Genomic DNA, 18,104 nt, shown 5'->3' on the forward strand with positions numbered 1-18,104 from the left:
CCTGCAACCCAGTGGCAACCATAATAAAGGATCTGGGTTTTCGAAATGCTGGTATTGAACTACTTAGTATTGATTTCAGGTGGTCTATTGGGCTTTTGCATGACATCATTGTTTATTATGTTTTATCTAGACATCTATGCAAAATATTTTAAAAGGGAGAATACATACTAATATCTCTTAACAAATAACAAATTTACTATATACAATCACTTGTAAATCGAGTCCAGCTGTGAACTGCACAGACCCAGATCTGCCAGTGTATATTGCACAGACACATCAGGGTCTGTACAGTTTGTTAGGAGTAATCAGTAGAACAGTGACCTTAATGGTCTGCTCAAATTTTACATTGTTACTCCAGACATCAAAGCCTGCTCTTCTGACACATTATGCAGCAATAGATCAGGTTTATGTTCTTTGCATTTGAACTTGATTTATAAGTATGTATGGTAAATCTTGAAATCGAGCAGATTTCTATATACAGTTCCCTCACTGTGTAACTAATTTTTAGTACCTGATTTTGAATCCATTGCAAGCAGTTTTCTAAAACATATTGATGCATAGTATATTGCTTTTGTATAGCTTAGTACTTCATTCATAACAGGTACCTAAATTGTGAACAGCATCGGTCAAGATCTTCTGTTACATGCAGACTATCAGGACTCTGCATCACAAATCAGAAAAACAGTTCTCATGGTTTTGGGTAAATGTTACTCCAGACATCAAAGCCTTACCCAAAATTTAACAGATAGAGCCATTTGATTGGTTTTGGGTAAATGTTACTCCAGACATCAAAGCCTTACCCAAAATTTGACAGATAGAGCCATTTGATTGTTTTTGGGTAAATGTTACTCCAGACATCAAAGCCTTACCCAGAATTTGACAGATAGAGCCATTTGATTGGTTTTGGGTAAATGTTACTCCAGACATCAAAGCTTTACCCAAAATTGACAGATACAGCCATTTGATTGGTTTTAGGTAAATGTTACTCCAGACATCAAAGCCTTACCCAAAATTTGACAGATAGAGCCATTTGATTGGTTTTGGGTAAATGTTACTCCAGACATCAAAGCCTTACCCAAAATTTAACAGATAGAGCCATTTGATTGGTTTTGTGTAAATGTTACTCCAGACATCAAAGCCTTACCCAAAATTTGACAGAGCCATTTGATTGGTTTTGGGTAAATGTTTCTCCAGACATCAAAGCCTTACCCAAAACTTGACAGATAGAGCCATTTGATTGGTTTTGGGTAAATGTTACTCCAGGCATCAAAGCTTTACCCAAAATTTGACAAATACAGCCATTTGATTGATTTTGGGTAAATGTTTCTCCAGACATCAAAGCCTTACCCAAAATTTGACAGATAGAGCCATTTGATTGGTTTTGGGTAAATGTTACTCCAGACATCAAAGCCTTACCCAAAATTTGACAGAGCCATTTGATTGGTTTTGGGTAAATGTTACTCCAGACATCAAAACCTTACCCAAAATTTAACAGATAGAGCCATTTGATTGGTTTTGGGTAAATGTTACTCCAGACATCAAAGCTTTACCCAAAATTTGACAGATACAGCCATTTGATTGGTTTTGGGTAAATGTTACTCCAGACATCAAAGCCTTACCCAAAATTTAACAGATAGAGCCATTTGATTGGTTTTGGGTAAATGTTACTCCAGACATCAAAGCCCTACCCAAAATTTGACAGAGCCATTTGATTGGTTTTGGGTAAATGTTTCTCCAGACATCAAAGCCTTACCCAAAATTTGACAAATACAGCCATTTGATTGGTTTTGGGTAAATGTTACTCCAGACATCAAAGCCTTACCCAAAATTTGACAGATAGAGCCATTTGATTGGTTTTGGGTAAATGTTACTCCAGACATCAAAGCCTTACCCAAAATTTGACAGATACAGCCATTTGATTGGTTTTGGGTAAATGTTACTCCAGACATCAAAGCCTTACCCAAAATTTGACAGAGCCATTTGATTGGTTTTGGGTAAATGTTTCTCCAGACATCAAGCCTTACCCAAAATTTGACAGATAGAGCCATTTGATTGGTTTTGGGTAAATGTTACTCCAGACATCAAAGCTTTACCCAAAATTTGACAGATAGAGCCATTTGATTGGTTTTGGGTAAATGTTACTCCAGACATCAAAGCCTTACCCAAAATTTGACAGAGCCATTTGATTGGTTTTGGGTAAATGTTTCTCCAGACATCAAAGCCTTACCCAAAATTTGACAGATAGAACCATTTGATTGGTTTTGGGTAAATGTTACTCCAGACATCAAAGCCTTACCCAAAATTTGACAGAGCCATTTGATTGGTTTTGGGTAAATGTTACTCCAGACATCAAAGCTTTACCCAAAATTTGACAGATACAGCCATTTGATTGGTTTTGGGTAAATGTTACTCCAGACATCAAAGCCTTACCCAAACTTTGACAGATAGAGCCATTTGATTGGTTTTGGGTAAATGTTACTCCAGACATCAAAGCCTTACCCAAAATTTGACAGATACAGCCATTTGATTGGTTTTGGGTAAATGTTACTTCAGACATCAAAGCCTTACCCAAAATTTGACAGATAGAGCCATTTGATTGGTTTTGGGTAAATGTTACTCCAGACATCAAAGCTTTACCCAAAATTTGACAGATACAGCCATTTGATTGGTTTTGGGTAAATGTTACTCCAGACATCAAAGCTTTACCCAAAATTTGACAGATAGAGCCATTTGATTGGTCAGAATATTTCAACTTTGATTTAGAGTTAGATCTTTATGGTCTCTTTTGGGCTGCATCATGGATATGTATGTTTGACTGGAAAAAGTAAAATTACTTTTGGAATTTTGTTTTAAATTATAAACCTTGTTTGTATGAATATACATAAATTAGTTGGTGTAGGAAAACGAAATTTATTTGGTAGTTTTTTTATGCCTTATGTTTTTGTGCCTGTTGCATTTTTTGTGGTTGCGATAATTTTTATCCTGATTATGTAATAAGCACTTGACCAAGAAAACAAACTCTTGTAGCTTGTTTCTATTTATAAATTATGTGCATAATTTATTTACACTTAAAACTTATTTGAATAACCTTTTGGACTTGCACTTACAATATATGTGGCGTCAAAAAAATGCTGGACAAAAGAGGTTTGAAAGTTGATCACCTGGACTTCACAAAATGTTATGATTAGGTCAGTTACCCCAAGGTATATACTATAAATATTACATCACCACCCCCAATCAGATTTTAGCTACACTGGTCATAGAAGAACCTATGGGGTGGCCATCTGGAAGATCTTATCACGAGTTCGCCAAGATTGTTGGTCATCTCAACATTGCACTATCACCAAAAGACTTCTTACGATGTCTGCATGGTCCTAAATAGAAATGGTGCCAGTACGATATCCAATATGTCCACCATCATGAAAATCTTGTTATTGTTACTCCACAAAAAATTGGGAAGTATGTCAACTTCACCAGAAGACTTCTAGTGATGTCATTTGGTACTAAATGAAAATGGTGCTGATCTGATGTCCAGTATGGCCACAGTGGTCTAAATGAAAATTATGCAAATTTACCCTCAAGTTGGCAGCCATAGTGTACAACCATGGTGGTAATTTTGAAGATATTATCTCGATTCCTCCCAAATGGATGGTTATATCAGCAGTAGGGTTTTCACTGACATACTTCTTATGATATGTATGTGGCTTCAAATGAAAATTGTGCCCATCATACATCCAATATGGCTGCCATAGTAACTGCATTGAACAACTTTTGTCATTGCTACTCCCTGAGAATAGATGTTAATATTGACATGTTTTTTTCTCTCAAAATATTTGTAATGTTGTTCAAGGCTAAATGATAACTGTACCAGTTAGACATCCAAAATGCTCACCACAACAGCTTATTTGAAAATCATGTTGTTGCTGAAGAATAAAGGAGATGGTTTTAACATTAACACATTAACCCCTGGAGGTTTTTGTCGTTTTCATCTGAAATTCAAGTAGGAAACACATTTTGAAAGCTATTTCTGAATACATCCAAAAACACCAACTTCCAGGTGATCTTCCAATAACATACTGCCTAGTTGTGTTAGAAACATTGTTTTTCATTGGCTAATTGGCTCGATCATAAGCAGAAGGGTAAAAGTTGGAGTTTTTTGTGTGTGCTAAACGGACCCATTATTTTTGTATCAAGACCACTCTTTATTCCAAATGCCCATCATATCCTACATTTTGCAAAGGTTCATCTGTCCGTTTACAGTTCATACCAGTTTGCCTTAGATCTGAGACCAAAAAAGTCTAAAGTCCAGACCCAAAATTGGATTCTGACCATGGGCATTTTTTGGGTAGAAAAAAATCGGGTAAAAAAAATGAGTTTTTTCAATCTGTATTTTGTAGTGCAACTAGAAATTCCAGATTAATTGGTATCATTGTAGAGCTACATCTGTCTACCTTTATATAATTCCACCCACTTTAGTGTATCATACATGACCTTGAAGCTACAGAGCTCGGTAGTAGGCTACTACCTCCTGCCACTTAAACTCGTCACCAGGGGTTAATGTGTTAAGCAGTTACAAGGAAAAATGTGCTGAATCTTGAATACTAGGAAATTATTTTTACCCATTTGAGTGTGAGTCCCATTGAAGTACTCTTGTTTAAAACAGTCTGGCAGTATGAGATACTATTGTTGCATGTAATCATGCTATATATTTAGTTTTATGAAAGAAAATGTTATTTTTGTAAATAAATACTTTAAGAAAAAACTTGTGAAACATTTCAGCATACTAGTATTACTAAAACTTAAGAGCATGTTCTGAACCAAAATAATACATTTTCTACTACATTTAATAAATAAATATGTCATTGTTTTCTTATTCATTACAACTTGTCTGTCTCTTAATGTTTTTAAAAAAAATACTTCACCAGTATCTTGCCACATTAATTTTTGAGAAAAAATGTGACCATGATGAGCTAGTTGAAATTTGTGACCCAGTTACATGTTCTTGTGTGTAATCATGTACCATAGATGTTTTGTTTGGAATGCATGTTTATGTGTGTAATTATGTACCACAGATGTTTTGTTTGGAATGTGTTTATGTATGTAATTATGCATCATATATATGTTTTGTTTGGAATGCATTTATGTATGTAATTATGTACCACAGATGTTCTGTTTGGAATGTGTTTATGTATGTAATTATGCATCATATATATGTTTTGTTTGAAATGCATTTATGTACATAATTTTTCATCATATATATGTTTTGTTTGGAATGCGTTTATGTATGTAATTATGTACCACAGATGGTCTGTTTGGAATGCATATTTTTATGTGTAATTATCTGTCATACACGTCCTGTTTGGAATGCATGTTTATGTGTGGTAATTATGTACCACAGATGTTTTGTTTGGAATGCATTTATGTATGTAATTATGTACCACAGATGTTCTGTTTGGAATGTGTTTATGTATGTAATTATGCATCATATATATGTTTTGTTTGGAATGCGTTTATGTATGTAATTATGTACCACAGATGTTCTGTTTGGAATGCATGTTTTTATGTGTAATTATCTGTCATACATGTCCTGTTTGGAATGCATGTTTTGTGTGTAATTAGGTACCATAAAAGTCTTATTTGAAAGTTAGCTTACATATGTAATTATGTACAATTTCATGTTTGGAATGCATTTTTATGTTTGTAATTATGTACCACAGAAGAAGTCCTCTTTTGGAATGCATGTTTATGTGTTTCATTATGTACCACAGAAGAAGTCCTCTTTTGGAATACATGTTTATGTGTTTCATTATGTACCATGGAAGAAGTTCTCTTTTGGAATGCATGTTTATGTATTTCATTATGTACCAGTGTGTCCAGTTTGGAATGCTTTGTGTATGTATCATGGATGTCCTGTTTAGATTCTTGTGCTGTATAAACACCTGTTGGGTGCTTATGGTTCACATTACTAATTTGGTCATCAAACTACATAATTTGACTATATAGTTTCTAATAAACCAAACAGAAACTAGACATTGTCATTAGTAACAACTTCTAGTGACCCATAGATTACATTAAAGTAAATACAGATAAATATTTAGTCTACTGATACAAGAATAAACAGTAACATTTGTTATAACTCTACTGGTAATGGACTAGAAGAACTGATGGGATGCTATGTTGTCCTTTGTCCTTTGTCCAACATTTGTCTATCCATTAGCACAAGTTTGTTATCACCAAACCTCCTAAACTACGTGGAGGATTTCATTGAAACTTTACGCACATTCATCACATTGTCTAGTTGGTCATAAATGAAAATGCTACTGCTTGGACATTTAATATCACCAGCTTAGCAGCCAGCTTGCAGTTGTATCACTACTCCTACTGAATGGATATCCGTATCAACATTGAGTTTTTACCAGAAGATTTATCATGATTCCTTGTTAGTCTTAAATAAAAATTGTGCCAATCTGATTTCCATTATTGTCGCCATGTCAGCAGTTTTCAAAATCATGTTACTATTCCTGAATGGATGGTCCTACAGACATGGGATTTTCACTAAACGAATTCTTATCAGGTCTAGCTAGTCCAAATAACAAGGATGCCTATCTGACAGCCATTATGGCCACAATAGCAGCCATCTTATTTACAATGACTGTTCTGTGCCAAGAAAGTCATACTGACATGGGATTTTCACCAGAAGACTTCTATGAGATCCAGTTGCTCTTGAATGAAACTGGCACCTGGATCTGATGTCCATTATGGCCGGCCACCACAGCAGCCAACTTTAAAATCTTGTTAAGGCTACTCCTAAATGGAAAATCATATCTTGAAAATATTGACATCTCTTCTTCTTGAAATGGATGGCTATATCAGCACGTGGGGTTTTCACCAGAAGACTTCTATGATGTCCACTTTGTCCAGAATAAAAAAATTGGTGCCAAGGTGACATCCACATTAGTATATTTGAAAGTCTTATTATTTCTGGGGAATATCAGTGATGGTTTCCACACTCAACAGTTATAGGGGAGGAATGGCCTTATCTTAAATTGCTTTAAATTCTTTTTGCTCAGTTGAATTTAAGTCCTTTGAGGGACTCTTGTTTTTGTTAGTTTTTAAAACTTTCAGATTCATTTTTAAATTGCCTCCATAAATATATATTTGTAAAGTTAAGGTTACTCACTCTTAATGACCCCAGGTGGGCAAGCGGTCTAAGGTTCTTGCCTGTACTGATCACTGATGTCTCATGAGTATGTCTGCATGTGCTCAGGTAGGTGGTTCTTCCTGGATTTTCATGGGTTCTTCCTCCACCAGTACTTGGATACCATGTGCTAAAAAATGGCGTTTAACCAACAAAACCAATGTTGAGTAAACGAATGCTTTAGTAGTTAGAACTCTATATACATGAACACTGTGGTGTTAAGAAATCGGTATACATGAACACTAGTACTAAGAAATCTGTATACATGAACACTAGTACTGAGAAGTCTGTATACATGAACACTGGTAGTAAGAAATCTGTACACATGAACACTGGTAGTAAGAAATCTATACATGAACACTGGTAGTAATAAATATGTATAAATGAACATTAGTAGTAAGAAATCTGTATACATGAACACTGGTAGTAAGAAATCTGTATACATGAACACTGGTAGTAAGAAATCTGTATACATGAACACTGGTAGTAAGAAATATGTATACATGAACACTGGTAGTAAGAAATATGTATAAATGAACATTGATAGTAAGAAATCTGTATACATGAACACTACTAAGAAATCTGTATACATGAACACTGGTAGCAAGAAATTTGTATACATGAACACTGGTAGTAAGAAATCTGTATAAATGAACATTGGCTGTAAGAAATCTGTATACATGAACACTAGTACTGAGAAATCTGTATACATGAACACTGGTAGCAAGAAATTTGTATACATGAACACAGGTAGTAAGAAATCTGTATACATGAACACTGGTAGTACGAAATCTGTATACATGAACACTGGTAGTAAGAAATATGTATACATGAACACTGGTAGTATGAAATCTGTATACATGAACACTGGTCGTACAAAATCTGTATACATGAACACTGGTAGTAAGAAATCTGTATACATGAACACTGATAGTACGAAATCTGTATACATGAACACTGGTAGTACAAAATCTGTATACATGAACACTGGTAGTAAGAAATCTGTATGCATGAACACTGGTAGTACGAAATCTGTATACATGAACACTGGTAGTACGAAATCTGTATACATGAACACTGGTAGTAAGAAATCTGTATACATGAACACCGGTAGAATGAAATTGTATACATACAACACTGGTAGAATGAAATTGTATACATACAACACTGGTAGTTAGAAATTGCATACATACAACACTGGTAGTAAGAAATTGTATACATACAACACTGGTAGTAAGAAATTGTATACATACAACACTGGTAGTAAGAAATTATACATACAACACTGCTAGTAAGAAATCTGTATACATGAATACTGGTAGCAAGAAATTTGTATACATGAACACTGGTAGCAAGAAATTTGTATACATAAACACAGGTAGTAAGAAATATGTATACATGAACACTGGTTGTAAGAAATCTGTATACATGAACACTGGTAGAATGAAATTGTATACATACAACACTGGTAGAATGAAATTGTATACATTCAACACTGCTAGTAAGAAATTGAATACATACAACACTGGTAGTAAGAAATTGTATACATTCAACAATGGTAGTAAGAAATTGTATACATACAACACTGGTAGTAAGAAATTGTATACATACAACACTGGTAGTAAGAAATTATACATACAACACTGCTAGTAAGAAATTATACATACAACACTGCTAGTAAGAAATCTGTATACATGAACACTGGTAGCAAGAAATTTGTATACATGAACACAGGTAGTAAGAAATATGTATACATGACAACTGGTTGTAAGAAATCTGTATACATGAACACTGGTAGAATGAAATTGTATACATACAACACTGGTAGAATGAAATTGTATACATTCAACACTGCTAGTAAGAAATTGTCTACATACAACACTGGTAGTAAGAAATTGTATACATTCAACAATGGTAGTAAGAAATTGTATACATACAACACTGGTAGTAAGAAATTGTATACATTCAACAATGGTAGTAAGAAATTTTATACATACAACACTGGTAGTAAGAAATTATATACATACAACACTGGTAGTAAGAAACTGTATACATTCAACAATGGTAGTAAGACATCTGTGCACATGAACACTGCTTGTAACAAATATGTACACATGAACACTGTTTTAGTAAAAACAATTGTATAATGAACAATATAGTAGTAAAAAATCTGTATACATGAACATTAATGTAAGACATTTGTACACATAAAGACATTGCCTGTAAGAAATTTGTATACATGGACACTATGGTAGTAAGACGTCTGTATACATAAACAATTCTGGTAAGAAATTGCTTACATAAACACTGGTTGTTGTTGTAGGGGTTAATGCCATTTTTCAGCACAAGATAGGCTATACATGGCGGCCAGTGTAAATGGTGGAGGAAGAACCCAGTAAACCCCCAGAAAGAACCACCGACCCATGAAAAGCTACTGGCAAGCTAAATTCTTACATACCCACATTGGCCAAACACGAGACTTGAAGCCACACAGAGGTGAGATTGCAATGATCAATAACAGTGAGCACTTTAGACCACTCGGTATCCATGTACATTCATAGGGATTTGATAGTGTCATTTTTAACTGAGTTTTAGAAAATAACATAATAAATTATTTGTTCTTGTGTCAGTTTATCAAATACATGCACCTATTAATCGTAGCCATAATGTAATTCAGGTTTTACTAGCAGTTAGAATTAATTAAAATGATCAGTTCGTGCTGTACCCATGTAATGTCATGTAGTCAAGGTACAAAGTGTAATGACCAATGTGGGAAACTTAATCCTCAGTTTATTTTTATTTTCACCTTAGAGGGAAATGAAACAAAGATTTCTTGCTATTGCTTGTTTATTTGTTCAGTTATCTGACCCATGGTTTTCACCTTCAGGTGATTTTCCCCAAATTTCAGGCCTATCCTACATTTGGTATGGGTTTGTTTGTCCATGTGATGTTTGGACATTTATACTTGGATCTCTCAAGAGAAAGTCTAAAATATGGACAAATTTGGTTCCAGAAACTGCTGTATCTTGGAAAAAACAGATCTGCTAATGTTGTTAGAATGGTGTTTTTAAACACAAGTAGGATGTCTACGTTACACTGTATCATTGTAGATCTAAATGTTTTCTCTTTCGTTAATGTAACCATTTTGGGTCTATCATAAACAGTGACGTTGTCAAAGTGCCTGGAAGAAGGGTACATGTACTACATTATGACATAAAATTATGGCATTAGGCCTTAATGAGTTTTCAGATTTGTTTAAAACTTGTCTAAGAATTAAAAAAAATTTTTACAATTGCAAAATTTAAGTGATCAAATAGGCAAGAAATAATATTTTTGGATGACATTGAAATGTGCTCGTCCCCTTCCCAATTTAACCTGAGTTTTCAAGTCCTGGAGGTTAATTTTAATTTCACCTGAGATGAGAGTTGACACAAAACCATGGTATTTGGCTATAGCAAGCTTATCAGGCTTTAGGACTTCATCATGTATACCTTTTTGCATGCATGCTGATAAAACCCCAAAACAAATCTAGTTTTTGTAGATCACAATGCCATGCATATTCCAAAACATCTGCTTTCCTTCAGTGGTTTTACTCTCACGGCCCAAAAGTGTTATAGCTTTTCTTGTGGTGCCATTTAAACAACATGAGTTGTTGCCATTTCTTTTTCATACAGGTGAGATAATGCTAATCTTTATACTAATAGATAAGATTTTTTTTTAATTTACCTCCTGGACACTTTCTTGGTGGTTAATCCATTCTTTTCAAAGGACACATCTTGTTCAGAGCTCCTTTTTTTTCTCTCAGTAGATATTTTAAATGCAATTTATGAAGTGGGCTTGGCATTGGGGCATTTTTTTGCATGCAAATTAACAAAATATTGAATTTTCAGGGTAAAGGAAAAACAGGACTTTATTTTCAAGCTAAGTAAAACAAATTTGAATGCTGTATATCAGCTACAAAGGACTGTCACAAGGCAGGCAGAATTGTAATAAAGGACTGTCACAAGGCAGGCTGAATTGTAATAGAGGACTTTCACAAGGCAGGCAGAATTGTAATAAAGGACTGTCACAAGGCAGGCAGAATTATAATAAAGGACTGTCACAAGGCAGGTTGAATTGTAATAAAGGACTGTCACAAGGCAGACTGAATTGTAATAAACTAGTTCCTGAGAAAGGTTATACAGCATTGCAAAATTTGTCTATTTTCACCATAAAAAAAACTTTTATGAATACATATATTTCATTCTCACTTTTGTTTGCTTGGATTTTTGTAGAATCTCCATTCTAGATTCACATAATTAGCAATTTTCTGGTTAAAAGTGGGAAAATTCATGCATATGTAATTTATGCATCGGGAATAGGACAAGAACTGTGCCCCCACACAAAAAAGTTTGAAAATATCAGTTTAGTTTTTTTCTAAAATGAAGTTTTTCCAATAGACTACAATAAAATACAGACAAGACAGTATGCTGTCCCATCCAGTATGATTCTATTATATTAGTATAGTTTTGTTAACATCAGGTATGCCTTTCTATTCGTTTTACTGTGTTATTTACATAAGGCCTAACCATTGTATTTTCACCCAGGTCTGGTCCACTAAAGTTGAGAGATCATGACTCGCTACGAGGCAGACTTCGGAAGGTTTTCTATAGAAGAACATCAGCTCGTAAGTATTATATAAGCTACCATACATTAAAATTTTAGCAAGTTACCAATGGAAAAATAAGTTTTAATTTGGTTTGACCCACCTAATTATGACAGTATCCTTCACCATGGAAACACTGATGAGACGAAGTGTGGTTGTTTTATTGCAACTTGATATATTAGCAAACTGTGTATTAAATGTTTTAACAGTTATGAATGCTAAAATGATATACAAGAGAAAACATCAGACCATTCCTGTATGAAATATCAACAAGTCCTACCCTTGTTAACATCAACCAGATCATTCCTGTTATACAGAATCCACAAATCCATCCTTACTAGATCATTCATGTTAGACAGAATCCACAAATCCATCCTTTGTCTAATATCAATCAGATCATTCCTTTGGACCATTTGTTGCCAATCCCAAGGTCACAACCCAAATCAGGATTGCAAGGATAATCTGGAGGTCACGGATGGTTACCAGAATATTTGGGAGGGTGGCAAAACTTTTCAGAATGTGGAAATGGGGTCCTGAGACTTAAAAAAATTTTTTTAAGGGTTGCAGCCAAAAAAGTTTGGAAACCACTGTTAGATGGTATTCACAAGTCCATCATTTGTTAAACATCAACCAGATCATTCCTGTTAGACAATATGTAAAAAAATCCATCTTTTAAAATTCAACCAGATAATTCCTGTTAGACAGCATCCATGTGTCCATCGTTTGTTACACATCAACCAGATCATTCTTGGTAGAAAATATCCACAAATCCATCCTTCGTTAAACATCAATCCTTTTGCTGTGTTATCAAGGGATAGGTGTATTTACATCTGTTAAGCCTGGAGGCATGCCTGATTGATCTGGTTTCCTGTGTTTAAAGCATTTTTCAGCACAGGATAGGCTATACATTATGGCCAGTATATTTGGTAGGGGAAGAACATCAACCCACTCCTTCATCTTCAGTTCAACCAGCTTTCAGAGTTGAGTACTGTTGGTTGACCTACTTCAGAATTAGATTGCTAAACCTGATAATTTGGTTACCATATAAACTGGGTGGGAAATGTCAGTTGATGGGGAAGTAATGACATATGACAAAAGTATAGATTTTCATTAAAGTAAATTAAGGAGTGATTATAAAAAAATAAGTTATTCTTAGACTAGAAAGCTGATGGAATGATGGTTGGTGTGTCACACATGGCCTGTTCATCTTTTTAAATAAGTTCATAAATCATTATGCCCCACCTGAATTACTTAGAACGTTTACTTTGAAATTTGATGCACATACACATATTCATCCCAGAGTCTTAGATATTTATGTGGCTGCCATGACAGCAGTCCTGAAAATCATTTTGCAACTCCAACTGAATGGATTGTCAAATCAACATGGCATTTGCAGTAAAAAAATTCTTAGGGTGTCCAGTTGCTCCAAGATGAAAATGGTGCCAATCTAACATGGCTTCCACATAATATCAGAGATTCTTTTAATATCTTGCAGCTAGAAAAAGAATAAATAGTGTTATCCTCATTCTTGGATTCCATGGAATTCATTTTGGCCATTAAAGGGACTCTTGTAATTTGTAAATTAGTAACTACAGCTGTATAGTACATGTGTTTTGGAATTTGTTTAAAAAGACCTTTATCTAGAGCCCTCTTTCTCAATTTAAATCATCTTTTTTGCAATATCTTTTCAGCTGTATTTTGGATGAATTTTTTCTTATTATTCACAGTTGGGTTGTTGCATGTTTGTTTTTTTAAATTTGGCTTACATAACTGTTACATTCCTCCATGAATCAGTACAAGCAGATTGAATAATGAATTTAGTTTTACAACCTTTGTATGGTGTCCCTGGCAAGCGGATCAACTTACAAATCTTTTTTGTTAGTCAGCCTTACTGCACCAATACTCTTTGTGCATAGCAAGGTCTGAATCAGTATTTCTTTCTTTTTTCTCTCAGCAAGATTGTTCTTTCCTTCCATTAGTCTTTTATATTGTGTTTTTGTGACATTCTTGTTGTTATTTTTCACACTTGTTAACTCCTATTATGAGAAATATTCTCGGGTTTGAAATGAAAGTGACTTCTGTGAATATAATATTTTGCTTTCCTTTTTTCTTCTTTCGTCATTTTGATAATGTAATACAGTATGACTGTAGTTGGACACAGTAATAACTGCAGTTTGACATTGTAATATGGCTGTAGTTTATGATCTAAGTGTTAAAGTGTGCAGTGTCTGTTTTTTTCCTGTTAGAAATAATTTTTTTACTGTTAATTGTTTGAATCAAAGTGAGATAAGTTAGCTGTCAGACTGGCCACATCTAGTTTTGGCCTCTGGTGCAGACCCCATATATTCATGCTTTCTTTCATCATATTTGATGACTACATTCATGCATTGGTACTTCTCAAGCGAAAAGTGATGCAAAGCAAACCAATCCTTTTAGCTGTAATGAACACTTGTATATCATTCAAGAAAACAAAAACTCGAAATAAGAGCATATTAGGTATCCAAAATATCATTTTACACCAGAAATGAAGGAATATGTAGGGTTATTATATTTGATACCTCTGATTACATAATGCCCTTTGGCACATAGTTCATGCAATGGCATGATTTTGGCAGATATAAAGGGAATTGAAAATGATACCAGCTATCAAAATCCCTGCATTTATTTACCTTCATCTATAATTAATTGTTTGGGAATGTCTCACTTATTATGTGGTGCTTTTGTTCAGTTATCAATATCTAGGAGATAACCTACCATGGTATTATTACCTGGATCAGGTAAATAATAACATAAAGTAGTAAATTAATGGGTGGAATATCATATATTGGAGCAGATATATAGAATAGAACATGAGCCCCCATATATAAAATGTAATAATTTAATCAGTTACATAAGCAGAATTAAATTGAACATAAGATCTGAATGATTCAGTTTCTCTTAGAAATAGAATTACAAACTTTATAAGAAATGCAGTTATATGTTCTGTTATACTGGTACAACAAATTTCATCATAGAATCAAGTGACCGTTAAAACCCATTGTTCAGCATAACCTGGTTGCTTCCTGTCATCACAAAGTCAATGTTATTGACAGGTCAGAGTTACCATATTTCTTTTCCTCTTCTCACTATCTCTCCAACCTCTTATGGTCATCACTCATAATATGGTTGACTGTTCTCTTTCCCCACTGCATGTTTTACATATGGAGCTATTTTGTCCTTCAAATAAATAAAATGCAACCTAAATATTTGTCAGGATTTACTTTTCTGGCATCAAGCATGATTCCCACTCTTGTTATATCAAACATCTTCTTATTATAACTCAACAGAACTAAGGCTAATATGGTCAGTTTGCAACCTGATACACACATAACCCTATTATCATAAAATTAATGTCTTTTCCTAGCTGCTACTCAGCATTCCTAGTTCAGCTGTGACATAACTAGACCTCTTAATAAACTAGTATGTCCTACAGTGGGCTACAAATCACTAGCTGTACAGTGTAGGTCCTAATGTTAACACCATACATTTTCAGTTGAAAAGAGTTCACAACTTAATAACACAAATGAATTAATGGACTTCATGTCTTGTCTTGACTATACTCCTTGATAACTAGCAATTCATTAACATAGACCTAGTAAGATCAATGCTTAGCATACATGATAATATCATTTAAGGCAGATAAATTCACACATTCTCAGCATGAAATTTCTGTTATATTTAAACAAAAAAAGTTAAACAAATTCACATCAGTGAAATATTATGACATTCTTAGAATACATGAGTCATATAATATTCAAGACAAATGAATGCACAATTAACTTCTGAACTCAAGGGAAATTGAAGTATGAATTTAAAATGAATAAATGCAACACATAATTACAGACTTATATCAGTGAACATATTGTAATGATTGAGATAAACCTTGTGCTTTCTTGAGACTTGCTCTTTTTTCCTATGAAGCCAGTCTATCTTTTCCATGTTCCTTACATCCAGACACCTGTCCCTTGGATAATTTATAATGAGAAATGCTTGTTATTCCCCAGGAGTCAGACCTCTTGCCTCCCTGCAGAAACTTAGACTGCCAAAACTTCTGGGGAAGAATACTTCAAGCATTGAATTTTGTCTGAGAAGCACACACCCACATTTAGCTTATCCATTTAGGATTAACTTTATCTAACTGCCAAAAACTTAACATGCCCATCAAAATTCTGTCTAGTCCTCCTTTATTAATAACTATTTCTGGAAGATTTATTATTTCAAATGGCATGAAGTTTGTCTCGGGTTTATTTCACTGTTGTAATTTCCTACTACTTAACCTGACATTAACATCACCTCTCTATATTTTCTAACCATTGTCCTAGCAGGTCCTAATTAAAAAACAATTGTGCCACCAAGCCTGAGCATTATATCTTTTACAGGCAGGGATTTGTTGTGGGCCTAGACCATATGTCAAAGTTAATTGTTTTCTGTCATGATGACCACAATAAGATTGATCAAGTATGTTTTGCATTATTTCTTCAAAATTCACAGTTACAAGTATGAACATTTAGACATTTCTTGCAAAGCAGTATTCGTTATTATCATCTGATTGTTCTTGCTTTGAATACTGCCTAAATTAGTGTATTACATATGTGGAGTCTAAGATTGTCAATTTACAAAAATGTACAAAACTGATGGTTGGTATAGGTACACTGTATCAGACCACTAATTATTTTAAAGCCAGAGAACCAGTCTACTGGTGTGGGAATGAAAAAAAGTACTAAATATTTTGAGATGCACCCATTGGTTTCTAAATGGATTTTTTTTCTTCCATTATACATTACATTTATAATGCCTCAGTCTGTACTACAGATAACAAAAGATTTACTTTTATCAGTGTTTCCTATTACTGTCATTTATGCTTCAGAGACCTCCACATTTTTAATTTGACCCCCAGTTTTGACACCAAGGAGATTTTGACTCAGTCTTGCACCCCTAGGGGATACACTTCTGTTATTTGGATATGTTGTATTTATTTTCCCACTGACAAAATAGAATATGGATATTTGGTGCTAGGCTATGTTACTAAGTGCAGGCCAGAAAGTCCCACCTGTTTAGCGGCACAAGGTACAAGAAAATGCTCCAAAACACATTCAGGACTGAAAATAAAATTCTTGAATGAATGCATGTGTAGTTTGTAGGTCTACCTAATGAGGAAATTAATTGTATTTTTAAAATATTAACATCAAAATTATAGGGAAATGAATTAGTGTTCTGATCCCTATGTACCACATGAGCTCTGTAGTAATTAATCCAACCATAATCCATTTACCTCATTAATCCTTTATGAATTACTTTTGATCATACATTCCACAGACTTTTAATTTCAAGATTCATTGAACCTATAGAGTGAAATTACCCTGACTAAATTACCCTGACTGAATTAACTTTACTAAATTACCCAGACTAAATTTGTTGTTGTTTTTGTTTTTGTTGTAATAGTAATTCATTAAGACCTTTCAAAAATTGTGGATATTCTTTGCTGTATAAATATTTTTTCTCATCACAAACATTTGGGAATCTTGAAGATAAATATAGATGACTGAGAAATTCATTTTCTATTTTCATCCTTCTGTGCATTAATTAAGTCATTATGCTAATATATTTTAATAGAATGAAGAGAGAAAATATGATCTTATATTTTTCAAAGAATTCTTTCCTTCACTATTTTTGCACAAATTACAATATTTTTAGAGAAGGTTATCTTTTCCAAAAAGTTAATTAGCTTCAGTGGTATTTTTTTCTCTGTCTTTAGATAGAGTGAAAAAGAAACAGAAAAGGTAGAATGGTACATTACTAGACAGATAAATGAAAAGTGGACAAGAAGAAATACCCCCCCCAATCAAATTTGTCATGTTTTTACTGTCGTAAACTCAGTGAGCGTTGATTAGAGAGAAATTCCATTCATTTATTATTAAGCATTTTGTTTAGTGCTGGCAGGTTACAGCTTTCCATTTACCATGTGTTAGGCCAGTACTGTGTGTGCCCTATAATATGTGAAACACCTGGTGAATGGATATGTGCCAACAAATAAATATATGTTTGCATTATACACAAAAAGGTATGCCAACCTAACCATTATCAGTAGATAACGTGCCATAATAAATAACCTGCCATTTTTTGTAGGGCACAACAGTATCGTGATTTTGACCATGATGGATGTATAATCATTACATGGAAGTAATATAGGTTCCCATTCTCCTTGTCTCTTGTGACAGGGCT

General features: G+C 34.0%; 1 protein-coding gene across 4 annotated transcripts in view; it reads left to right on the plus strand.

Moving 5' to 3' along the window:
• The window catches only part of LOC149771454 (potassium channel subfamily T member 2-like), a 274,764-nt gene that overhangs the window by 97,927 nt on the left and 158,733 nt on the right, over positions 1-18,104 (plus strand). For all 4 annotated transcript variants that reach the window (XM_089948424.1, XM_089948427.1, XM_089948425.1 and 1 more), the window contains exon 3: positions 11,785-11,864. In XM_089948424.1, the coding sequence (XP_089804550.1) occupies positions 11,785-11,864 (80 nt within the window). The remainder of the gene's footprint in view (positions 1-11,784; positions 11,865-18,104) is intronic.

This window comes from Sinohyriopsis cumingii, unplaced genomic scaffold (assembly GCF_028554795.1).
Source record: "Sinohyriopsis cumingii isolate HCF-2022 unplaced genomic scaffold, ASM2855479v2 utg001837l, whole genome shotgun sequence".
Classification (NCBI taxonomy): Eukaryota; Metazoa; Mollusca; class Bivalvia; order Unionida; family Unionidae; genus Sinohyriopsis; species Sinohyriopsis cumingii.